This window comes from Mus pahari, chromosome 1 (assembly GCF_900095145.1).
Source record: "Mus pahari chromosome 1, PAHARI_EIJ_v1.1, whole genome shotgun sequence".
Lineage (NCBI taxonomy): Eukaryota > Metazoa > Chordata > Mammalia > Rodentia > Muridae > Mus > Mus pahari.
In genome coordinates, this window is record NC_034590.1 from 113,781,219 (window position 1) to 113,807,189 (window position 25,971).

At 47.0% G+C, this 25,971-nt stretch overlaps 1 protein-coding gene across 11 annotated transcripts in view; it reads right to left on the reverse strand.

The window, feature by feature from the left end:
* Positions 1 to 790: 790 nt before the first annotated feature.
* The window catches only part of Ppfia1 (PTPRF interacting protein alpha 1), a 79,715-nt gene continuing 54,534 nt past the window's right edge, over positions 791 to 25,971 (reverse strand). For 2 of the 11 annotated variants that reach the window (XM_021222469.2, XM_021222477.2), the window contains 14 exons: positions 24,558 to 24,709; positions 23,026 to 23,198; positions 22,620 to 22,713; positions 15,988 to 16,069; positions 15,698 to 15,898; positions 13,434 to 13,496; positions 12,930 to 12,956; positions 9,043 to 9,218; positions 8,854 to 8,951; positions 6,133 to 6,308; positions 5,583 to 5,651; positions 4,958 to 5,123; positions 3,075 to 3,145; positions 791 to 2,036 (listed from right to left, as the gene is read on the reverse strand). In XM_021222469.2, coding sequence (XP_021078128.1) covers positions 3,087 to 3,145; positions 4,958 to 5,123; positions 5,583 to 5,651; positions 6,133 to 6,308; positions 8,854 to 8,951; positions 9,043 to 9,218; positions 12,930 to 12,956; positions 13,434 to 13,496; positions 15,698 to 15,898; positions 15,988 to 16,069; positions 22,620 to 22,713; positions 23,026 to 23,198; positions 24,558 to 24,709 — 1,536 coding nt within the window. In that variant the 3' untranslated portion in view covers positions 791 to 2,036; positions 3,075 to 3,086. The remainder of the gene's footprint in view (positions 2,037 to 3,074; positions 3,146 to 4,957; positions 5,124 to 5,582; positions 5,652 to 6,132; positions 6,309 to 8,853; positions 8,952 to 9,042; positions 9,219 to 12,929; positions 12,957 to 13,433; positions 13,497 to 15,697; positions 15,899 to 15,987; positions 16,070 to 22,619; positions 22,714 to 23,025; positions 23,199 to 24,557; positions 24,710 to 25,971) is intronic. The other 9 variants (XM_029531446.1, XM_029531474.1, XM_029531460.1 and 6 more) reach the window with 7 other exon arrangements.

Sequence of the window (25,971 nt, forward strand, 5' to 3'; positions counted from 1 at the left end):
GCCTTCTTGCCGTGTGGGACTCAGCAACTGCTAGATCCTTGGACTTCCATCCACAGCTACTACTGAACCATTGTTGGGATTTGGACTACAGACTGTAAGTCATCAAATTCCTTTACTATATAGAGCATATCCGTAAGTTCTGTGACTCTAGAGAACCCTGAATAATACAGAGTCAAAGAACCTTTTTAACATGTGAATTTTGTGTACCGCTTTATGCATCTGTGCTGTAGGAGGCCAGGGCAGGCATTGGAAATCCTGGAACTAACCAGAGTTGAACAGAAATGAGCTATCATGTGGGTGCTGGGCATTGAACTCAGGTCCTCTGAAAGAGGTGTGAGCTCTTAATCACTAAGGCAACACACACACACACACACACACACACACACACACACACACACACACACACACACCCTGAGGTCTGGGAATCTAACCTTGAGTCCTTTTGTTTGTAAGGCAAGCACCTTACCCACTAAAGTCATCTCCCTGGCCCCAATGGTTGCCTCCAGCAAATAAGGTTTTGCAAGTCTGTGGCACAGGTCAGCAGACAAGTTGTAAACAGAAGTCAGCGCTCACAAGCAGGTCTGTGCTGGGAAGGGCCAGAAGGACCCTAATCCACACCCACACAGACATGACCTGGGAAAGCTGTCGGTCTTGAGGAGACACAGCCTTCAGAAGAACTGCCTGGGGCGAGTGTAGTGGGGAATAGCTCTGAGGCTGCCCTGTGCCATCTCTCACCCTGCTGCACCTTCAGCAGAGCATAAGGCAGCCGACGCCTGTTCACAGCACTCTTAACTGGCAGTGGAAAATGCTGGGGACTTTATTGAAAAACAGCAATAAATAACACTGTGATAAAAACAGTTCAGAAGTTGACTGCACAGACTGTTATATAATCGGGAGGGTCACAAACGATTAACAGAAAAATAGAACAACCAACTGTCCAGATGAATTAAAAGCAGAAAGCAAATATAATAGCCTCTTCCACATCAGCTACACAATAAATACGCACATGTGTGCCTGAGCCCTGTGGCTTCTTAGTTCACTGAAGTCAGTCAGGAGGCTAGCAAGACAGCTGAGTGGAGAACAAGGTCCACTCTTACAACAGTTACAAATAAATGTAAGACAGTTTACACAAGAAAAATAAGGCCTTTATTGGAGTTGCAGGCTGCCCGCTCCGCTGAGGTCTCTTGCTTTCACCTGCTCTGCCCCAGCCAGGATATGAGCACCTGCCCCATGATTGGTCCTTGAAGAGTGTGGCGGGAGGGAGGTGGCTTCGAGGCTCCATCAGCTGCTCAGTCTGCAGGTGAGGCCACCCTGCCCCTGTAGAGTGCTGTTCCCAGCTCAGTGCCTGCTCAGCCTCTGGAGACAATCCACCCACGTCCAGAGCAGGGCCAGGGATGTGGTCAGGGGTAAGGGCTGTTCACAGAGTCCTGCCCATCAGTCTCAAGCCTAATGGAAGCTGAGATTTTGTCTAGAAAAAGTATGGTTACGGTCAGTCATTAAAATATGACAGAAAACGTCTGGAAATAAAGTCTGCTTCTTTCAGAATGATTGTTGCAGAGCTGGGTAGAGGAGAATGCACATGGCTTGTATCGTGATGACTTTATAAACGTAGCAAAATCCTTTCCTCTGTCGGGTTCATCATTAAAAAATTAAACAGGAATAATTACAGTAAATGCATAATTTACAAAAGCCCTATATTTGCTCAGATTTATACACAAGCATTACAGTACATTCATTTAAAAGACTAAAATTAGGTATAAGAACATGAATTGACTCAAAAGGATATTTATAGCCTGGATATACATGAAAGAGTAAGTAGCTATATAAATGAGAAAGTATAAGTTTACATAAATATAAGAAACAGTCAATTCTAAAATATTTTCTCTATGGTATTTATGATTTTTTTTCTTCACTAGTTTAAAAACTCTGTAATAAAATATCTTGGGTCCACATAGCAAAAGTTGCCAGATGGGGCTGCACGAGCTCTGCACCGTCCGTGTCTCAGCAGTGTCATCTGTAGAAGTAGTGTGGGTAAACTGCAAGTAAGCAAAGACACTTCCTCTCAGCACAGGCTGCCCACACAGGGTAACCCCATAACCACCTGTCACCTAGGCCCAGTCCCCAAGCATATGTCTACAGATATTAATTAAAAGAAGCAGAAAACAAAAACAAATAAACAGAACCCATCCCAGATCCTAGTAGGATAGCAGTCCTGGAAAAGAGGGGGCTTAGGAGCAGAGAGAGATGAGGGAGGCCTGGGCCTGGGCCTGGGAGAGTCATCCTTAGCTATATGTTTAAACAGCAGCTCTCTAGACTGAGAGCCATGGTATCACACCATCAGCCACCTGAATGACTAAACAGCACTGAAGGAGCCACGTATGGGGACCTGTACTTGAGTGGCTCAAAGAGTCACACCAGTGTAGAGGACTGTTCTCACCCCTGCACCTTCCATGACATCAGCCAACACCTACGGCTGGATAAATATAGACTTTAGAAAGTCTGGAGAGACAGCTCAGCAGTTAAGAGCGCTGACTGCTCTTCCAGAGGTCCTGAGTTCAAGTCCCAGTAACCACATGTTGGCTCACAAGCATCTGTAAGGGGATCCGATGCCCTCTTCTGGTGTGTCTGAAGAGAGTGACACAGCATACTCATGTACACTAAATAAACAAACAAACAAACCACTGCCTGCTCCTACAGAGGACCGGAGTTCCATTCCCAGCACCCACACCAGGCTGCCCAAAGCTATACATAACTAGCTAACTAGCTCTAGGGGATCTGACACCCTCATTTGGACTCTTCTAGCACCTGCAGTCACACGTGCACACGTACACACACACACACACACACACACACACACACACACACACACACACACACGGAGAAAAAACAAGGTTTGCACCCTCTGTGGTCACTGTCCACCACCTGTGGCACCAAGTGTAAGGAGAATTGTATTCTTTCAGTTCCCAAATAACTGAGGTTGGCTCTCATGGTTCTAAGCTGCCAAAGCCAAGTGGACATGAACTGGCTCCCCTGGGCTGTACTGGGGGTGTCTGGAGCAGCAGCTCTCTACTCACCAGCAGGAGGCTCTAGCAGGAGTAAGTCCTGACTGTGGCAGAGTCCAGCCTCTGTGCTCCGGACACACTACCTGTCTCCACAACCATGGGAGGAAGCATGCAAACACAGCGTGCAGTTAGTGTCAAACATCACACACAGGAACAAAGACATTCCAGCACTAAGAGGAATTCCAGAGTGATAGACGGACAGTCTGCTGTAGGGAAAGAGGCAGGCAAGAACACCATGGTGGCCCAGAAGCTCCCTCTGAGAGCCTGGAAATGGGCCGCTAACTCAGAAGCAACAATGAGCAAGTGTCACAAACAATCTCAGGCGTCCATGTAAATGACAACTATGAAAGGGACCACCATATTTCTCCTGAGACTGCACCACAGACTTTACACAACTATACTACACCTCCAAGCATCATCCATAGGTAAATTCCAACCCCAAGAGGGACTCTGGGAAGGGCTGAGGTTACACTCCTAAGGTGGAGGGCTCCATGAAATGGAGCAGAGGTGAAGAGCAGTATGATCAGGACAGTGGCTTCTCTCAGGAAACCACTGAGATGCTGGCTGTCATTTAATAAGCAGCCAGTATGGCTTAAGAAACAGAATGGGCCTGTGTACAGGAGAATGCTAAGTTCCCACAGCCACACTCTCAGGCCACTAGGACAGCTGGTTTAGTGGAAGGAATGCCTGCCATCAACACTGCATCTCAGCTTTCCTCCCTCAGATGAAGTTCTCAGTACAGCTGGTGCCCAGCAGATGCCTTCTCATGTGAGAGTAGAGGAAGCCACCTCCACACCCTAGACTCCTACGCCTCTTTCTAGGTTGCTTTCTCTCTAAGCTCCCATTCTTAGAGCACTAGTGCTTGACTGAGGAAGTGTGGCTTATAACAAGGAAAGCCTGCATGCTTCCATTCAGCCTGAGCTAGGCTGGCACAGCAGGCTCACACTGGTTCTTACGAACTTGCTATGAGCAGACAAACTGGACCTTCCCCTGAAACACAATACTTCCCAGGAGTCCAGCCCAGGGAAGCTTTGCCCTGTGCATGTCTCTGGTTTGTGAAGTGAGAACAAGAATCCCAAAAGAACATGGCTAATCCATCACCCACATTGGCGAAGAGGAGCCTGCCTGTTAGGACTCAGGTTTGGCTGCTGCTAGTGTGTGGCTGTCAGTTATTAAAACCTCCTTAGGAACACAAAGCACAGCCAGAAGGTTTACTCAAAAACATGCCTGCTCAGGGTCATGTGCCTTTTAGCAGCAAAGTTCAAGGCAAACCTCTGACTTCTGTCTTGTCAGAAGTCTAGGGTCCACTCTGTCAGCTGTGCCCCACCATCTCTGGCTGGGGCCCACCTAGTTTCAGCCTATCTTCCCTGTCCTATTAACAGGTACATATGACTAACATTGTGGAAAGAGGTGGAAACTGCATTATTTACAATTTGCTTGGGCCAGCTGTTGTAGCTTATGCCTATAGCTGCAGCATTCACAAGGCTGAGGCAGGAAGCTTACTGTGACTACGAAAACAACCTAGTAAGTCTTTTTTGTTGTTGTTGTTTTTTGTTTTGTTTTGTTTTGTTTTTTTAACCTAGTAAGTCTTAGGAGCGAGCTGTGGTCAGGGGTTTGGCATGCAACATAGAACAGGCACATTTGTGCTGCCTGTCAGGTCCGACCTCACAGCATGGGCTCTACCCAGTTCCAAGAACAGACAGTATTAAGCCTATGGAAAATAGGTTAAGACTCAATCAAACAAGGATTCTCTTAGTTTCTGTTACTTTGGTGGTTAATCGTGATGATCCAATGTTAGGGTTAGCTGAACAACCTGAGCATGCAGCTGTACTCCAGGCCCTGGGAGGAGCCAGTGCTCACTCCCCACACTCGGGGTGGTACGGCCCACCACATACCGTCCATCTGAACCTTCTTTGGCTGCATAGAGGGAGATGACATGGAGGAGGTGACCCGGAAGTTGGCAGGCAACGTCTCTGCAGAGCCAGAGGCCAAGCCACGGATGTCCTTTGGTCTGAACTTCTTCCTCCAGGAAGGTGCCCTCCTGAAGCTTTTGTCATCATCCTAGCAAACCAAGGAGACAAGTGCCAACTAACAGTAATCATTCTTGCTGGACGGTAGTGGTGTGTGCTTTACATACCAGTATTCAGGAGGCAAAGGCAGGTAAATCTCTGTGAGTTCGAGGCCAGCCTGGTCTTATAGAGGGAGTTCCAGGACAGCCAGAGCTGCCCAGAGAAACCCTGCCTTGAAACAAGCAAAACAAAACAAAACCACTCTTTTCTGGGCTGGGCATGATAACCAGTATCAATGCAATTAGCTCTCTCAACACCAGCATCTGTGAACATATATATTTGAATTTATGTCCACACTCCTTACGTAGCACTTCCTCCATGGTTCTAAATATGCTGAAATGGGGCCCACTCAACATCCATGAATACATGTGTGGCTGAGCTGAGCTTTGGTGACACCAGAAAAACAAGCAGACCAAACAGAGCAAGGCCGTCAGGCTGAGCATCCACTCACCTCATCAAACCTCCGATCAGTCCCCATGACCAAAAGGTTGTTGAATTCTCTTTCCAAGACAGCTCGAGCCTAAAACAGGGAAAAAGTCACCAAAGCTTCCATCAATTCTAAGAAGGACGCTGGCATATCCCACTGCCAGGAACACACTGACCCATGATGGAATCCAAAAATCACATCTAATCTGTGGGTGGACTTGAGGGGAGAGGAACACAGTAAGTGCTATGCAGATGGCTGGAGTATGAGCTAATGGTGGTACTCTGGGGAGAAATGGAAATTTCACATTTTCAAATATGCTCATGAAGCAAAGAAAGTTAAGTAAAGCAATTACCATAAAAGTGAAACTAATAAAGCTTTCATGTAGTGCGCTGAAACAGAAAGCAGATGGGAGTGTAGCATTAGCCTCTGTTGACTCACTCACTATGGAGCTACACAAAGTCCTCACTAGCTATGCAATGTTAAGCTTTCCCTCAACTGGAGGGGGCAAGTGAGCATATGCAATCAGGACTTCTGGAACACTGGCAGGGATCAGGACTGAGAGCTCTGGGGTCACCTGCGTATTCTGCGTTGGAATCTGTAACAAGAGTGCCAAGGCACTGAAATCGAAAGTCTCGTCCAAAGCCAGAAGTGCTCCGTGAACACCACTCTCTATTAGGTTGTTGGCATACTCTTTAAGGCCGATTGACAGGATCCAGCGAATCACCCGGTCATTGCTCCACACAAGCACATCTGCAAGAGAGTAGAGAAGCATATGGTAGCCTCAGAAATGCTCCACTCACAATACCCTGCAGCACAGAAGAAAAGGTTCCTGGTAAAAATCCTGACCTTGTGCTCCTGAAATAGACCCAAGCCCCCAGGTTCCAGCATCACAGATACCATAGCCCTCATAGAGGAATTCTCTCCACGCCACTCTAAGAACCTACTGGAACTACTCCAGGGAACCCAGGGGAAAGGGACAGAACTCATTCCACTTCCAGGAATAGAATGAAGTGACGGCCTACAAACCTGAGGACCAAAGCAAGATTCTTCCCATCCCAGACAGAGCCACCTGTACAGCCACACTTTCTCAGCCTGCATGTTCCAGGCAGCTACCCATGGAAGACATTTTGCTTGGATGCTGGGCACCCCCACTCTCTCCTCCACAAGAAATGTGCAATGACCCAGGGAACCAGGGCAGTGCTGAGGAAGTTCCCGTCAGCTCTCCAGTCCGTGGTCCTTAGTCTTCCAGGGGCTCTTCTGTATAGCCAACATATCTTGCATTTAAACTTTTGCTCAAGGTGAACATTTTTATTCTAATTTACTTTATGATGTGCCTTAGGGTTACTATCTCAAAAAACAAAACAAAACAAAACAAAAAAACAAAAACAAAAACAAAAAAAGCAGTGAGGGCAGAAACTCATGCAGGGTAGGAACCTGGAAGCAGGAGCTGAGGCAGAGGCCATGAAGGAACACTGCTTACTGGCTTGCTCCCATGGCTTGCTGAGTCTGTTTTCTTATAGAATCCAGTACTACCAAAATGGGCTGCCCAACCCCACCCCCTCAATCCTAATTAAGAAAATGTGCTACATGTTTTGCTATGGCTGGATCTTTTTTTTTTTGGGGGGGGGGGGTTCCAAGATAGGGTTTCTCTGTGTAGCCCTGGCTGTCCTCGAACTCAGAAATCCACCTGCCTCTGCCTCCCAAGTGCTGGGATTAAAGGCATGCGCCACCACCGCCAGGCCCTACAACTGGATCTTATGGGAACATTTTCTCAACTGAGTCCCCCTGCTTTCCAATGACTCTAGATTGTGTCAAGTTGACATGAAACTAACTAGCCAGCATATGATGCAAATATCTTCAATGTTTTTCTCATTTATTTTCTTAATACTGGGTCTCACTTTGGAGCCTCAATTGGCCTTGAACTAACATGGTCCTTCTGCCTTAGCTTCCTGAGTGCTGGTATCACAGACATATGTCACCATGCCCAGTACTCACAGAGATACTAAAAGACATTCTCTAGCACAGAGGCTCTGGAGGACACACCTTGTAACAGGTACAGTACTCCATTAGCACTAATGGAGAGCTAAGAATAGTCAGTCTAAAAATATGCCCAATCACTTCCAAAGACAGTTTCTGTCAAATGCAGGAAGACAGAGGGCCACAGAGAATAATGCAGCAGATTCAACATTCTGCTCCCAGATGCTGCTATGAAAAAGAGGCCATTCCCAGGACTCAGGCAACAGAACGGGACAAACTGCCCTTCAGATGTGCAGTTTGTTTCCATTTTTCTCTTTTTGTTGTTGTTGCTTGAGACAGAATTTCTGTGTAGTCTTGATCGTTCTGGAATCTACTCTATAGACCAGGCTGGCCTCAAATACATACAGATCCTCCTGCCTCTGCTCACTCAGGAGTGCTGGGATTAAAGGTGTGCACCACTACTGCCTGGCCACCTCTTGCCTTTTTCATATTTTGTTTTTCTTTTTTCTTTTTTTAAAGATTTTATTTATTATATGTAAGTACATTGTAGCTGTCTTCAGACACTCCAGAAGAGGGAGTCAGATCTTGTTAAGGATGGTTTGAACCACCATGTGGTTGCTGGGATTTTAACTCTACACCTTTGGAAGAGTAGTCGGGTGCTCTTACCCGCTGAGCCATCTCACCAGCCCATATTTTGTTTTCCTTATTAAAAACATTTCTAGGGCTGTGGTGAGCCGAAAGAGATTAAGTGACAGAGACTAAAACATCTAGTGTCCACTCAGTTCAGAACCACTGCTAAAATCATCAATGACTTTCTGACTTCTGAAACTGTCTCTTCAAGCAAGTAACTGTCTCTCCATCACTGGGGCTGCAGCAGGGAAGAAGGCCCTACAGCCTGTTCTGCTTCTGTATGTCCTCCCTATCCATGCTGCTATCCTCTAAGAGCAGGCTGAGGGTAGCCTTGGGGCCTCCTACCTTTCCTGTGTGATCAAAACCCTTGAATACCCCACAGCTATGCATTTCATACTTACCCCAGAGAGTATGCAGCAAACTCATCACTGTTCTGCATTTGGAAATAAGTTATTTACACAGGACACATAACCAAAGAATAACACACTAATTTCACAGGAAAAGTACCAGTACTGATGACTGTACAGGCAAGCTCTCTATCACTCCTTTCCATCTTCCTCAGGTTAGGCCAGTGCCTCCACCTAAGCCATCCAGGATTCTTCCTAGTGCTGCTCAGCAGATTCTCCACCCCACTGAAGCTGGAGCACGGGCGGCAGAAGCCAGACCATTGCCGGGGTAGGGAACTCACCTCTTGTCTCATTCTGACTCTCTTCTCTTTTTCTTTCCAGTTCTTTTCGGTCATAATTCAACCTTCTCAGGCACATAATTCCACACTGGAAACTGTTTCTGTTTACAAAGACACAACAAAAAGATATTATGTGGAGCTAGCAACAGGGCAAGGCTTAGGCAGAGAAAAGCATGGCGAGTGTCCACTTGCCTGTGGAAGCTGTCAACCATCTTCAGTTGCCCTCGCAAGTCTTTCTTGGTCAGGTGGTCCAGCATCCGGGCATCTACAAGGCACTCCATAAAGTAGCTGCGGTACTGCGGCAGGCCCAGGCTGGGCAGCCACTCATTGCCGATCCACTCGTGATTCATGTCTCCATACGCTAGAGTCTGCTTTTAGTAAGTGGGTGACATTAGTTATGGACTTCAAATGTACCACATTTTCTGAAGACTAAACTAATGATAGCACTGGACTTGGTAACTCCTGGGTGATCAATCTCCCATCCCCATCACTTAAGAGTTAGTGAGACTTCAGACGAAAGGAATCATTAAAAGTCATAACCTATCTAAACAAGTCACAAGGAAACCACAGCCAACTGCAGAGCCCCTTCTGAAGAGCTGTTAATACAGCAACTAAGAATGACCACGACTCATGAACAAGTTTGAAGGGCAGGTTCAACTTGACTCATTAAAATTATCTCTGACTGGTTTTGACTTTGGTTTTAACACTTTTTCATAACTGTTTATTTAAAAATCAGCAAAAGTTGATTAGAAAAAAATTTGAGACAAACCAATAGCTAACAGGATTCAATGAAGAAAAAGACAAATGCAAACTATAAACAAGCCATAAATACTCCTTCCATCCAAAGGACAAAGGAGAGGAGTGCTATAAAGCAGCTTTTCCTTGAAAATTCTCAGCATGGTACAGATTGAAGCAATAATTATCAATTAACTTGGTCTATTTAGGTTTTCCAGAATTCTCTACCTGACACCAGAACATTTCCCTTCTTTTCTTGAGAGAGAACTACCATCCTGCCCAAGACAGGAAGCAGAACCTCACACCCCATCCCACCATCCCATGTGGTCCTGGAGACCACCATCTCAAGGATGGCACATCACAGTCAACTTTCTGGGCTGTTCAGCCTCCCAAGTTGTGGATGACGGTTGCACAGCCCCATAACACATCCAGATGTGTTTGGCTTGGTGTGGTGCAGACTGAACAAGGCCTCGTGGCAACTTGGCCACAGAGTGATACCCTAGCTCTCAATATGCTCAGAAGCGACTCTGCACAGTATTTTCTGACTCAAAAAAACTGAACCAGAATCTGTAATTCCAGTCCTTATGAGGCTGAGGTCTGAGGACTGCTGCATGTTGAAGGTTGACTGGGATACAGGGCAAGATCCAGTAAAGATAGGTGGAAAATATGGGAGAAAAAAAGAAACTAGCAATTGGCCAAATCCAGGGCCAAATCCATAGTTCCTCCAACAATTCAATAGGCCAAGATGGGATGGTTGTCTAAAGCTGAAGGTCAGAGTCTAGCCTGAGTAACTCTGCAAGACTCTGTCTCAAAGGGATAAATAATGGCTAGGAACATCTAAATACCTTCCAATCATTTGTAAATTAACACACTTCCAAAATAACAGTGCACGAATCTATAATGCCATCAAGTCAATCAACAACATACTAAAATACCTGATACTGAGAGGCTTATTGTCATGGGAGCATAATCTGAGAAATTTTGTATATCAAGAAATTGGGAAAGCACAATAATATAAAAGACCCAGAAACACCATGTGAAAGGCTCTCCATTCACTGTGGAGAATTCAGCATTCGGGGAATGGGTGAATCTACCTTTAAGCAGCACAGAGTACTTGCGGAGGGGAAGAACTGAATGCTTATCCACAAGAAGTGCAGCTGTGCCCTCACTAACTCCCAGCACCGAACCACCAGCACAAGGCAACAAGACACACAAAGCCAGCGAGCAGGGAAGGAAGTCAGTTGGTCCTGTCATTCACAAAGGACAGGACCAACTGAGACAGAAAGCTGCACAACAGCCCCCAGGCCAAGACCCGGGTTGTGCTAGGCAGTATGAACAGGGACCCATTCCTACAGACTAAGAACCAACTGGAAACCTAGGTTAAAAACATCACTTCTAGTGACTAAACAGGTCTGTCCTGTGGAAAAGAGCAGACTGCAGGCAAAGAGAACAAGACTTGATGCTGGGAAATGGGAACAGCTTCCCTCCACTGCTCTCCTGCTCCAGCCAAGGCACAAAGAAGCTCTACTAAAAGAACTATTCTATTACTATCCCTAAGCACTCTGGATCATGACAAGATGTCACTGTCTATCAGCACAGGGACCCTCAGCTATTTTCTGGCCTGGGTCTGCATTCTTGGAAGGGCAGAATGAAGAAGATCCTATAAAGAAAGGGCCAAATGAGGCAGCACTGTCCCATCTGCATGCTTCCCATGCACATCAATCACTTCTTGTGGTGGCCATTATAGCGAGGGCTTAGTCCAGGGAACCCTCCTTTTCTCCTAGGATGCTGAGATAGCCTAGGAAAGGGAGGCACACAGAGCCAGATGCCCTAGGACAGAGGAAAATGCTGCACAGCACAGACACAACCCAGACTAAGCAAAACTTAGGCTACAAAGCGGGGTCATGTTCACACCTCTTGTTAATGGTTCCTCAGTGTCCACAGGCTATCCTGCATAGAAGAGCAGGCTGAAGTCTTTGTCTAACAGTTCAGTTGGGAAGAGAATTTCGAGGGAGTGATACAAGCCCCTTCTTTTTTTTTTTTTTTTTTAAAGATTTATTTATTTATTATATGTGAGTACACTGTAGCTGTCTTCAGACACTCCAGAAGAGGGCATCAGATCTTTGTTATGGATGGTTGTGAGCCACCATGTGGTTGCTGGGATTTGAACTCTGGACCTTCGGAAGAGCAGTCGGGTGCTCTTACCCACTGAGCCATCTCACCAGCCCACAAGCCCCTTCTTTCACACTCCACTGCCAAGCATGCTGCTCACACTTCCTAGCCTGAAACAAGCATCTATTTCTACAAAGAACTGGAATCACTGTGTGGACATGTGAGGTGCCCTGTGATCATCAGAAAATACCCGGCTGAGCACCCTAATTGCCCATCCTGTAAGGAGCTGCTAGCCAGGCTGAGTAATGGCAGAGAGAGGCAAAGCACAGGAAGACCAGTGGACCGGAGCTCGTGTCCTTTCTGCATCACAGTGACACTGATATAGAGGGAGGTAGCTGCCTGTGGAGGGGAAAACTAAGAATATTACCTGTCCAGGCCTATAGCTCAGCCTCAGCAATGAAAGCTGCTAAAATCCAGGGACGAGCAACTGTCATTCACCTGAGCTGCCTGAATGCAGAGATGGCAACGCACTCAGGAAGAGCTCCCTGGGTGGTAAAGAACTGGGGACTGAGAATGCAAACACAGTGAGAGAGCTCAGTGGGCAGAGGTGCTGGCCAACAAGCCTGAAAACAGAGTTCCTCCCTGGAACCCACATGTGGAAAAGAACTGACAATCCTGCATGGTTCTCTGACCTCACTATGGCATGTGCACACAGACACAAATAAACACAAATACCTAATGTAATAAAAACGTTAGCAGGAAGATGCAAGCGCCCATGAGACAGGAAGAAGCTTCACCTCTGAGGGTTCCCCCAGTGAGATCTTTAAATCTATGCAGCATTAGGGCAGCACTCAGTAAGACATCAACACAGAGACACGGCAAAGGCATAATGTCTCTAAGGTTTGCAAATTTTATACTTTCTCTACCAGGAGATCTTGAAACTAAAGTCACTCCAGCAGGGAATTCTATACACACTCTTAAAAGGTGTGAACTCCTGTGTGAGGGACCCCACATCGACAGAAGCTTGTGCTCTCATCAAGAGCCACCACAAAGGCTCCTGTGGAAATGTTCAAAGTTGTCCATGAGACGCTGCCAAGCCTGCTCTGGGCTTTAACCACACAGAGCAGACTGGGATTCTAAGACCATCCAGAAAGACAAGTTCCATGCTTTACCATCCCAGAAACTTTCTGCTGCCACACAGTGAAGGTAGGTAGGTAGAGAAAGATGCCAACCTGAGCCCAGCTTCCCTCCTCGTCTTCCTGATGTTACATGGTTAGGAATGCAAAAGAACAAACCGTTAGTGTTTGTAAGCTATGGTAAGGCAAGCAGGCAAACATGGACAGTTGGACACATGAGCATGCTGGGATTGCAGCAGCATGCAGTCTGTGCAGCACCAGCAGCCTAGGGTTTACATGCAAGAAACACACCCTTTCCATGCCAGCATATCAGCAAGAGAAAAAAGCTGGGTTCCACTATCACAGTGGGGTGCTAAACTGAGCTCTGTCCCCAGGGCAAATCAATTCTATCTAAATGAGCATGTCTGAAGCAATGTAAGATCCTGGAAAGAAAAAACTAAAGCAAAACAAACTCCAGTTTGTACACTTAGTTGATAACTTAAGAGGGGACATGTTTGTGAAACAATTAAACATTAACACCTTCATTCCCAACAGAAAGGCCAAAGCCCAAGCTGGTTTGACACAGCACGTGCCCTGAGAACGCAGGCTGCAGTGACTAACCGTTTGTGGCGTGGCTGTGAGCGTTTCCATCTCTTCATGTGTCAACCAGACATTTCCTGTGGTCTAAGGTACCCAGTGCACCAGCCATATCCCAGGGCCAGAGAAGCATGACAGAGAGGAGAGGGCACACAAATAAACTTCAGGCACAAGAGCCTGAGGCAAAGGCCACTCTTCACAGAAAATGATAAAAAGCCACATCAGCCCAGCCCTCTTGCCAGAAGCTATACTCTGCCAGCAACTGCTCAGCTGAGAAGAGCTCACAGCTTCCAGGGCTGGGCTGCTGTGTCTATCCCTGGGGTATATAAAGAAAGAAAACACCACCCATTTTAGACTTCCAGAAATGTTGGCTCTCTCAGAACTCTGCTCACTCTCTTACAACAATCTCACTGGACTGGAGATAGAGCTCAGTGCCAGAGCTGCCTATCAGCGCAAGGCCCCGGGCTTTATCTCCAGTACTTCCTAAAGGAATCCCTCCCACAAGCAGCCTCATTCCAACAGCAGCAGAAGGCCCCTCTTCCAGCTGGCAGGTATACACCAGAACTAGCCCAGACAGGCCAAAATTAACCATACCATGTCCTGGTTGTCTCCCTGTCACAGCCAGAGACAGGACCAAAATCTACGTGCTTGTTTTTGTAAGCTCAAGGGAGGAATCGATGCCTGTGCCTGATAGTGTGGAGGGAACACTTCCAAGCTAAGATGGTGGGAGCTCCCCGTACAAGCACAGCGGAGGAAGACTTTGGAGGGGCCTCAATGAACATGCCTTTCTGACAGGAAACTACCAGGGAACAGGAGGGATTGTGGCAACAAATATCATTCTCTGGATAAGAGCTCTGAGCCACAGCTGAGGACAGAATTCAGGGTTCATCCCACAGAGAACAAAAAAACTTTTAACACTTTAAAGTAAGTCTGAGTTAGGGTGAGGCCTTAAGCTGTTGCAAAAAGGCATGTCTCAAAGGTACTTCAGGGTTTCTAAAGAGTCACTCAAGCTAAGTCAGGAATACAGCCATGTTTGGCTTTCCCCTTTGGTTGATTTTTACAAAGAAAAATTACTGTCCAGTGAGAAGAAAAGTACATTCTCTGGTGACCAGGACACTGGGTGGCAGCAGCTATTCCTCACTAGTGCCATTCAAGGTACTCTGCAGAGCTAGTACTCCAGAGAAAATGCAAGCAGCTCATTCCTTACATGCTGCCACAGAGCCCATGCCAGGGCAGAGTTCACAGACTTAGGAGGGCAGGGGCTGGATGCCAGTGAATTTTAATTCAGCAAAGTAAGTCTAAGTGTTCTTCCCTTGTTCTACTGTCCAGCACATAGTGCTGTGACATATGGCAGGGAGGGAGTAATGCAGATAAAGAAGCACAATCCCACCTCTGTGACAGATCAGTCACAGACCCAGGCCAGCAGCTACCCCTGTCGAGTCAGAGACCCTGGGTCCCTACTGTCCTACTGTTGAACTGTGAAGAAGTCCCAGGGGAATGTGTAACCTGCTCAGCAAGTTGCTCATTCTGTGTGAATGCAGATTCCAACTCTGCATGGTCAGGGGTCATCAGGCATGAAAGGCAAAAGGTAGGAAGTTCGAGTATAGAGTACACATTCCTCAATTCCTGCCCGGAAGCCCTCGGGACAACAGGTACAAAAAATGCATGTGAGAGTTTTTTGTTTTGTTTTTAAATAATTTATTTGTATGTGCTTTGGTATTCTGCCTGCATGTATGTCTGTGTGAGGATGCCAGATCCCTTGGAACTGGAATTACAGACAGCTATGAGCTGCCATGTGGGTGCTGGGAATTTGAACCCAGTTCCTTTGGAAGAACAGCCAGTATTGTTAACTGCTGAACTACCTTTTCAGTCCCACATTTTAAACACCTTTCTTCTTGAGGTTTTTCTAGGCAAGCTTTCATTTTTAACTTGATTAGGGCCTCACTGCTGGACTCAAAGCTCTGATCCTCATACCCCCAACTCGATCAAATGGACCTCACGCTCAACTGCAGCCAGGCTTTCATGAAAACCTTTGTCCAATGCTGGGTACTGGAACCTTCCACATGCTAAGCAAGTACTCTACATAGAGCTATATCCTAGCCCAAAATGCTTGCTAGTCGTGGGTCATTCAATTCATATAAGCAAGTTCTAAGGCATCTGCAGCCATGTTTTAAATGAGACCTTCTGGGGGTTACAATGACCTATAAGAAAGCAGGTTGAGTGGTCTGCAGCCTTCCAGGAGATAGTCCTTCCTCCTTGAGCATAAGAGGACCTCACGGGAGACTTACCGTCCTGGATGTGGGTGGAGCAGAAGGGCTAGTCAGTGACATTATCTCTTGGATGGCCAGCCGCAGCTTCAGTCTATGCAGGGGGTTGCTGATGCCGATCTCCCGCTGGATCTCAGTGTCTGACAGGGCTGACATGATGGCACCACTCTTGACATTTGCTCGGCAAGCAGCCACATACCAGGCAGGCATCCCAACCCAGAGCTAGATATGACAACAAGAGGGCCAGAACATCAGGCAAGTGTGAGAGGCCTTGCTGAGATCCTATAGTGCAGCATGTGAAGAGGACTCACCTCTAGCCACACCACCACTGTGGGCCCATCCCACTGTGCAAAAGGCAAGCCTTGCCTGCGGGCCTCCTCCAGCAGTTCATGCCTATGAGGGAGACATTGAAAAGAACCAGTTAAGTAGATATCTTTGACAGGTTTCTAAAACACAACAGGTGCTCACCACCTTCTTCCAGTCTCCAGCTGTTGGCACCATTCATAGCACACTAGCTGTGTTTACTACAGAATGCCTGCATGAGGAGCTGGCTGAGCCCTTTATCCCCAGAGAATCCCACCTCCTCTGAAAGAATGACCAGTAGCTTGAGTGACACCCGGTAGTCCTCATACCTAAGTTCATATAGCACTAGGCATCACACCCTTTTACCCTGGCCAGAAAGAGCACAAACATGTTGGCAGATGGATACTCGGTGCTGAGTGTCCTTATACCTATGAGAATTGTAACTCCCCCAAATGCAGGTAATGGGGTGCACCTTTAATCCTAGCATTCAGGAGGCAAAAGGGGGTAGATCTGTGAGTCCAAGGCTAGCCTGGTCTACACAGTGAATTCCAAGACAGCTTGAGCTACATACTGAGACCCTGTCTCAAAAAACAAAGACAAAAAAGAATGGTTTAAAGCCCTAGGGAGCCAGCACAGTGGGCAAACTGCATCCTAGCACACACCAAATGTGGATTCTATCGACACACACAGGTTCTTTCTCAAAATTACATTTTTCCCTGTGTGCACATAAAGTGGCCAGAAATTTCTGAATCTTTTTTTACTAAAGACAAATACTTATATGAGATCCAGCTCAGCAAAACTAAAGCAAACCCCCAAATCCTGGCTTCATAGTAACTGCCCAGAGAGGGGTTTTCCTTCCAGTCACAATGTCACAGATAGCTTCAAGCCTGCCTTCTTCAGTCACCGTTGGCTCCTACAGCCAATGGCTGCTTTCTGCCACTGCCTTCTGGCTAGGGGCAGATTCCCAGGGCAGCGGCACTATTTGGTGTCTCGGGCAAAGTCAAATTAGTACTTCTGATCTGAGCGGCATGGCTACTCATAAACCAGAAGAGACAGACAAGTGCTCATGTGGGGCTAAGGAAGTAACGGTCTGTGGGACTGACACCAGCCCTGGCCACAGGGAAGGAGCCAGTGTCTTTGGGGCACCAACTAGTGAGTGGGGGACTTTCTGCTTTCTCCAGACAAACTCTCCTCAAAGACAGCTGGTATCACTTATCAGAACAGGCAGAGAAGCCACAGGAAGCAGTACTGTCACTCCTTGCAGATCAACCCCAAATAAAGATAGAAACTCTGAGGACACAAGGCAGTGCCCATTCTGGGTATGTTGGCTTAGCCACAAAGTTTCTAAGCTAATTTCACACTGAATGGACTAGGTCCTCCTCAACTGAGACGTTTGCTAGGCCTTCTGTTTTCAGTAGTAACAGATCTGAGCAGAGAAGAGGGAGCTAGCTAAGCAAGCACACAGCAGCCCTCAGTGGCCACCTGGAGTCTGCTGCAGACTTGGGGTGCCCTAAACTCCCTCGAGCACTGGAAAGAGCTTTTGCTGGTTCTTTAGAGCCCTGCAGCAGCAGGAACACTAAGGAAGCAGTAGGAACCAGTCAGACAACATTGAGGGCAATCAATCATAAAAAGCAGGACCCAAAAAGGTGGCTAGCAATGACTTCCCTCTGCCTCCTTAGTCTTCCCTATTGGGCAGTTTGTAACCGTATAGCCCAAACACAGCCATGGCAATGCTTGCAAATTTGAGTCTCAGATTTCTTGAGGGGTACACATCTCTCACCTCTCAAGAATCAATCATGTGTCATGAGACATAATGTCAGAACTATAGACAAGGAAGATTAGCCGACTTCAGCCTGAGATGTCTTATGAGAACAGTACTACCTCCCTCCTCTCCACTGTACCTGGGAGTGGGCGGACCCCTTGATCTTCACAATACCCTCCCACCTCAGCCTGTTTTCCCATGGAGGACTCTTGCAGACTCACCAGACTGCCAACAGTCACTTTCTAGCTATAGAGCCACTGAGCCTTTCTGCTCCATACAACTGTTAATCTCAACACTTGGGAAGCTGAGGCAGGAGAACTGTCATGAGTTTGAAGTCAGCCTAAACTACAACAAGACCCTGTCACAAAAGGTGAGAAGGACATTTAACTCCCAACAGACACTTCTGTTTTCTTTTAGTTTTTTGAGACAGGTTTCTCTGCATGTTAACTCCAGCTGTCCTAGAACTTCCTCTGTAGACCAGGCTGTCCTTGAACTCACAGAGATCCACCAGCCTCTGCCTCCCCGGTGCTGGGATTAAAGGCATGAGCCACCACACCTAGCCACATTTATTTTCTTACTAGTCAATTTTCCAGGCAATAAAAACTTTTAGCCAGTAGCCCCAAACCTTAAAACACAGTGACCAATGTACACAAAAATCTTCTAAAAAAATCTTTCTTGTTGTGTGTGTGTGTTCGCGCGCGTGTGTGTGTGCATGTATGTGTGCTGCATATGGAACTAGAAGTAGACTTCAGGTGTTTTCCTCAGTGGCTCTTCACTTTTCTTTTTTGAGTCAGGTCTCTCACTAAGCCTGGAGCTCACTGAATGGCTAGACTAATAGACTAGTCACTGAGCTCCAAGGACCCACCTATAGTGACAAGTTTGACAATTCTGGGATTTTGGTTACTTTTAAAAACACAGAAATATTATAAGCATATGTTTTCATTTTAATCCCGGGTGTGGGGTGCAAGGTCGCTTTGCAGCAGCTATGCTCTGCCTCGTGTGTTCTAGCAGAGGCATGGTTTTGCCAGCTGCAGGTAGTTTCTGGGATTGTATGACATTTGTAGGAACTTTTTACAGGGTACATAGAGAGAGCCCTGATAAGTGGGGTTTTTCATTTAGAGAGGCTGTTTGCAATTTATTAGTATTTGTGCTCAAAGAAGAAACAAGAAGAAGTAAATTAGATTCAGGAATCTCTCTCTCTCTCCCCCCCTCTATCCTACTTTCTCTCCTGTTTAGTGATAGGGGGCAAAACTGAGGAAGGGGGAGGTAAACGGTGGGAAAAAGACGACTAGACCAAGTAGCTAGGACTGATACTCTCACCTGTCTGAGTCCCCACCACACGCAGAGTCCATCTGAATGCTGGAGATCCAACCTCAAGTCCTTATGCTTACATGACAGCCACTTACAGACCAGGCATCCCTCAGCCCAAGAGAATCTCTTCTAAATGGCCTACATAGCTATCTGTACCTCAGGGCTAAGACCCAAGAGTATCAGACTGTTTGGAAGCATAGGAGAGAGACAGTGCTGACCTGGGGCCACAGGTGCTGATTTTAGCCTCAATTCCACAAATCCCCAACATGGCACCAGGGCAGGAGAGATTCTGTTAAGCCTTCTCCTCCTGACTGTGAAATGTAACAGGAGTACAAATCTATAATCCTCCTGTCTCTGCCTTCCTAACACTGGAATTGTGGACATGAGCCACCATGCCTAGCTCCTAAACATAAAATGGCTGCTCTAACACAAACTCCTGCAGCAGAATCATTGCCTTTCCAACCAGACCTGGAGGACTGAGGGGTGTGGCTCTGCAGCACAGTGCTGGCTGAGCAGTCACTGAACCTTGGCCTTCATCTCAGCATTTCAAAGGCAAAGTAGGGAAACAGGGGTGGGAAACTGGTAGAGGTTTAGAAATGCACTCAATTCTATGAGGAATGGCCCATGTATAAAGGGCAGGTCCCAGGATTAGATGGAGCTTTTTGGTCACCTACTCCATGATACCAGCAAGCATGGCAGCTCTCCATATTCCACACCCAACTATTTTTATTTGCAATATGCCAGCACTGTTCCACTGAGGTTCTGAATGAAGGCCTTAGGGCCTTTCTTCCTGACACCAGTCTCTGCAAATGTCTATATCAAGTGAGCAAGCTAGAGTCCTTAGGACATCAGTGGCATCATTCTGTCAGGGAAAGGACATAGGCAAAGACCCTCTCCGAAGGTGAGCATTGAGGGTAAGCCTAGTATCCTTAGGAGCATCCCACAGCATGAGTTCCCCACCTGGGAACACACCATAGCACCACACACAGCTGGGAATGCCCTCAAGTTTGTGGCTTTGGACACTGAGGAAGGTAGGAAAGCCCCTGCCCTAAACATGCTCAGCAATTCTCCAAAGCATGACATGAGGGCAGTTACCAAGCAAATTTGCCAGGCCCTTGCCAGCTCTCGATTGTCTGATCCACTCAGCTGGCAGAAGAGATCCTCAAGTCAGAGGTTGGCCACAGGAAGCATTCCTGAGAAATGAGTTTGAATGTTCAATCACACACTCACAACATATATTATACACACTCAAGTCAGATCACACATCTGCCCGTCCTCACCCTATGCTCACATTTGGAATCACAACTGATATGTTGGGGAAATTTAGACTGTTTTCTCTCAAATGGAATATAAAACCTCCAGAGGGAGAAGAATGTGATGACACAGCTGCCAGGCCATACACAGCCATGCTGTTTTCATTATGGTGTGTGATGTGGAATGGAACACATCAGTGAAATCTGGGGGCGCAGAAGTTTCCCAATGCTGTTCCAAGACGCAAAAGACTGTTTTAATACCAAGTTTCATACTGTCAAAAGGCAACTCCCAAGGTGTATCAAAACATTTTACTTAGTTCAAAGACAGCAATACTCCAGATCAAATTTGGATGGTAAGACGTTTCTAAAAATTTCCATTTGCAGAATCCTGAATGTTAGGGAGCCCACAGCACTGCCAATGGAGCCTGGTTCTTACCTGGGACACTGACAGGCAGAGTTCATGACTGGCAGTCTCAACAGCAAGGTCAGCACCACCCCAGGAAGAGTGCACTATCTCTAGAGCACTCAGGACCCTCTGCAGAGCCATCCAGTCAATCATGGCTCAAGGCCTCCTTTTCCCTCTCCTCAGCTGCCACTTCTGGTCTATACCCTCTGCCAGTTCTTTGATACAGTGTTTCATCCTATCTGCCTGCCTCCCTCACTGGTTCTGAATGCAGCAAGCTTCCAGACAGTCATTCTCTGCAGAGGAAACCCACACATTTCTGTGCCCCTGGAGTCGCTGGTTTGTTTTTTTTTTATTCTTTGCAAACCCAGGGTCTTATACAGTATACGCTTGTTTTACCCTGAGCGACATCTCCAGTCTTTGAAGACTTAGTACAGAATTGGTATTTAATAGGTTACATTTTAAGATTTACTTATTTATTTTATGTGTATGTGTGCTCTATCTATATGCACACTTGCCCACCAGAAGAGGGCATCAGATCACATTATAGATGGTTGTGAGCCACCATGCTGTTGCCAGGAATTGAACTCAGGACCTCTGGAAGAGCAGCCAGTGCTCTTAACCACTGAGCCATCTCTCCAGCCCCTGGTTCCAAATTCTTAAGTATGTCTGTGATAAAAGATCACAATCTACCAGAAAACACAGGCCATTCAATATGGACCCAAACAGTAACTGTGGCTGCCTCTATAGCTCAGTTGTTTAGGACTATTTGCAGGGCTTAGAGCTATTTATGTGAGACTGGGTATCTCATATAAATGTATCTCAGGCTGCCCTTGCACTCGCTATGTAGCAGAAGATGACCTTGAACTTCTGATGCTCCTGCCTCTACCTCTGGGATTTGACATGTGCCCAGTTTCTATAGTGCTGGTGAAGGCCATGACTCTGTACACTCTAGGTTAGCACTCTATAGCTGAGCCATATCCCAGCACAGTTATCACTTTTTAAGATATCATCATCCCATTTAATACTCAGAACAACTATCCAGAGTGAGCTGCTGTGAGTTTCATCTTACAGATGAAAATAGGCCCAGGGAACATGATTCCCCAGAACCACAGAGCTGACCTGAGCAGGGTAGGATTCAGACTCCAAAGCCAGGTTCTGGAGCATGCCATCTCACCAAGAAGCTTCCTACAGGGGCAGGAATCCAGGCAAACGCTTTCTTTTCTTTTCTTTTTTTTTTTTTTTTTAAAAGATGTATTTATTTATTATATGTAAGTACACTAGCTATCTTCAGACACACCAGAAGAGGGTGTCAGATCTCATTACGGATGGTCATGAGTTGCTGGGAATTGAACTCAGGACCTTCGGAAGAGCAGTCAGTGTTCTTACCTGCTTAGCCATCTCTCCAGCCCCGGCAAATGCCTTCTATGTGTCATAAATGCTCTCTCTTCCAGGAAGTGTGGGTTAAAAAAGGTTGTAGCTGCATGAGCGTGTGAGTGTGTGTGTGTGTGTGTGTGTATTCATGTATGTGGGTACACTCCAGATACATGCAAAGGTGTGTGCGTGTGTGTGTATGTGTAGGAAGAGGGAGTATGTGTATTTGTGTGTGTGTTGTGTGTGTGTGTGTATTCACGTATGTGGGTACACTCCAGATACAAGCAGAGGCATTTTCTTCTCTCATTCTCCACACCACTTTCTGAGTCAGGGGCTCTCATTGAACTTGGAGCTTGTCCATTTGGCTAGACTGCTGGTCAGCAAGATTCAGGGACCCTCCTGTTCCCACCTCCCCTGCCCTGTATGGAGTGTCTTCTTCAGAAGGCTGTGCGCACACACAGCTCCGTCCAGAATTTGAAACCTAAACCCCGTTCACCCTGGAGACTGCCAAGAGGGGAGATACAGTGAGCAGCTTACTTTTTCTGAAGTTTACGGTTTTTCTCAGCTTGTCCTCCCAGTTTGCTGAGTCCCAGGGCATCTTGAGATGAATTTTCTGTCTCTGAAATACCAGCTACAAGGAAGCAGAGGCCCCAGACTAGAGTGAATCAACATGGCAGAGTTAAATTCAGGTCTGCTCTCTAAAAGAGTTAAGCCTAAAAGCCCAAGAGCTATTTCTAACCAAACAGCCCAGAAAACTGCTTAAAACGAGATACCTGGTGTATCTGAACCACTAGCGATTGCTGTTTGGGTAGTATCTGCATGAGGGCCCACATTCCCTGGAGATCGTCCAGTAGCATGATGTCATGTGTGGGACGGGCAGACCCAGAAGGCACCCAAGAACACCCCACACTCTTGTTAAAATGCTTACTGTAAACCTACCAACCTTGCCCTGGTGACTCCTTGCCCAGTGGACCAGGCCGGCCCTTTTCCTTCTTCCCAAACAAGCGGCCAATGGAGGATTTGATGCCCTTCTTCTTTGGGGCTTTGTGGAGAGAGTCTTGGCTACTATTACTGCTGCTAGGGTTGCTCACGGGACCATCCTGGGAGCCTGTGGAGCTTTAAGAAAAGAAAATGGACTTTCACCAGGAGCTGTATCACAACATAGGAGTCTGTATCACAACACAGACACTGCAATACTTTCCTAGGTTGTTTTTGAGACAGGCTTTCACTCTAGCCTAGGCTAGCCTGGAACTAAGGACAACCTAGCCTTAATCTTGAAATCATTAGGCTTATAGCCATGAGTCACAACACCCAGTCAGACACTCTACATTTTTAATAACTACTCCTCAAAGTTCCTAAGATACATCAATCAAATCTCTCACAGAATGCTGTGCAGTGACACAGGCTGCCAAAGATGCTCAAAACGAAGGTTGGTTCTGAAACCCCAGCTTCTTTAGGACTTGACATATCTCTTAAGAGGAGGCCCGGCCTCCAACTAGCTGACAAAGGAGGCCTAGACTCAATCAGAAGAGTTGCTTGCAGGGCAGCAGGAGGGAACAGCAGAAAGGAGATGCCCATGGGGATAATTAACTGCCAGTCAAGAACTTGCAGAGCGGGGCTGGCGAGATGGCTCAGTGGGTAAGAGCACTGACTGCTCTTCCGAAGGTCCTGAGTGCAAATCCCAGCAGCCACATGGTGGCTCACCACCACCCATAATGAGATCTGATGACCTCTTCTGGTGTGTCTGAAGTCAGCTACAGTGATCTTACAGTGTATAACAATAAATAAATTTAAAAAAAAAAAAAAAAAAAAAAAGAACTTGCAGAGCTGGGTGAGAGCTACCATTCAAATGCCCTCCCCAACCCTACTCGGGACAGCACAGAACCTCTACAAACGGCCATGCAATGACTATCTCAGCAATTAGTCAGGCTCCTATTTTTCTGACAGGAAGCATTAATAAAGAGGTGGGAAAAAATGGACTGCCCAGCAAGTTGGAGACCCATGAAGGTCAGAGAACAGGAGAAGCTGGGCTGTTGGTAGCATGGCATCATCTAGAAGCACACAGGCACCTGTATGTGAGCAAGGCTGTATGACAGCAAGGCTGTCAGGTCCTGGAGCACCATTCTTTACCACGTTCCCCAGACAGGACCTTCTACTGGAAACTACCTGGGCCAATGTCAGTAACTTCAACTAATAACCTGAAACTCTTTTATGATTTTTCCAAGTTATGGCTAATATTCATTTGCTTGCTTGTTTGTTTGTTTTTGAGACAGGGTTTCTCTGTGTAGCCCTGGCTGTCCTGGGACTCACTCTGTAGACCAGGTTGGCCTCGAACTCAGAAATCCACCTGCCTCTGTCTCCCAAGTGCTGGGATTAAAGGCGTATGCCACTACTGCCCAGCTATGGTTAATATTCTTAAACCCCAGACAATCACAACTCCGCACAGGAGCTGCTGTCCTCAGCCCCACTCCTTACTTCCTCAGGTCTCTGATGTCTTCATGGCTGACTGTGTGCAGCGCGCCCTTGTGCATCCTGTCTAAGCGCAGGGGCCTCGGGGAGGAGGGGGGAGAGGTTTCACATTTTATCGTCGTCTTGTCGTCTCGTACCTCTTCTCTGGAAGCTGGCAACTGATGGCAAGATAAGGGCAAGAACAATGAACAGTGTACTAAATTACAATTTAAACATTAGCCATTTTCTGCTAGCACAAAAGGACAGACACATTTTTTTGTTTGTTTGTTTGTAGTTTTATTCTGAGATGGGACCTTGTGAGAGCACTACCACTTCAGCTTCCCCAGTGCCTAAGTTACAGGAGACAGCACTGTGCCTGACTGAAAGGCTGCATTTTAGCTAATACCATCCTGAGGACTGCTGTCCAGAAGGGAACCAAACAGCATAAAGCAATGTAATTCACAGCCCATCTCCCTGGGGAAAGTACTGAGCAGGCAGGCACAGGACACTGACAACTCCTCCCTGGGGTAGTTTGGGGGACATCAGGTCCATGTCATCAACCTCATCCTAAGCAACACAGCAGGGCAATCAGGTGTCACTGACCCAGAGTTCTGACAGGCTTCCTCAGGTCACTCTGAGGGAGCGAGCACTGAGGAAGCGGATTCTTCCGAGCAAGTGGCCAGCACCTTCCTGTCTGGGGCTTGGGAACACACAGAACAACTTGAGATCGTGAGCCACATCCATGTGCATGGCTGCATTTCTGAGTGTTTGGACTCTGGCTATCTGTGCATGCACACATACAGTTTATGACCTCTGGTTTAGATAGAATAATCCTGCGTATGTCACTAAGATGGCTGTGAGTATATACAGAGGCTCCACAGCTGTGAACAGCTTCACCCAGTTTGGGTCCTATGGATCCACCTGTGCTGTCTGGTATCATGAAGCCCAAGAGGATTGGCAGCTGTCTGCTGGAATGGCACTAAGGGGCACTGGTCCCACTATAGCCCACCTGCTCAGCATCAAGCTGCCTCAGCTCAGGACACTCACTATCTAGTAGCACATACACTCTACATCTCTCTGTCTAAGATGATCTCAAAACAGTAGCAGACACCATGGGTCTGAGCCAGGCTCTGAAGAGTACATGCTAAGCATGCAGGAAGCCAGGATTTCATCACCTTCTCTCTAAAGCTACCATGACTAGAAACTTCGAAGGAAATGTTCACAGCTAAAAATAAAAGCAAAGAACAAGAGCTCAGGAGCAATCCATATGATGGGAATGTGCGCTATTATGTTCCTGAGCAGAACCTCACCCCAGAACTGCTCTCAAGCTGGTCCCAAAATCCTGACAGATAGCCGGGCGTGGTGGCGCACGCCTTTAATCCCAGCACTCGGGAGGCAGAGGCAGGTGGATTTCTGAGTTCAAGGCCAGCCTGGTCTACAA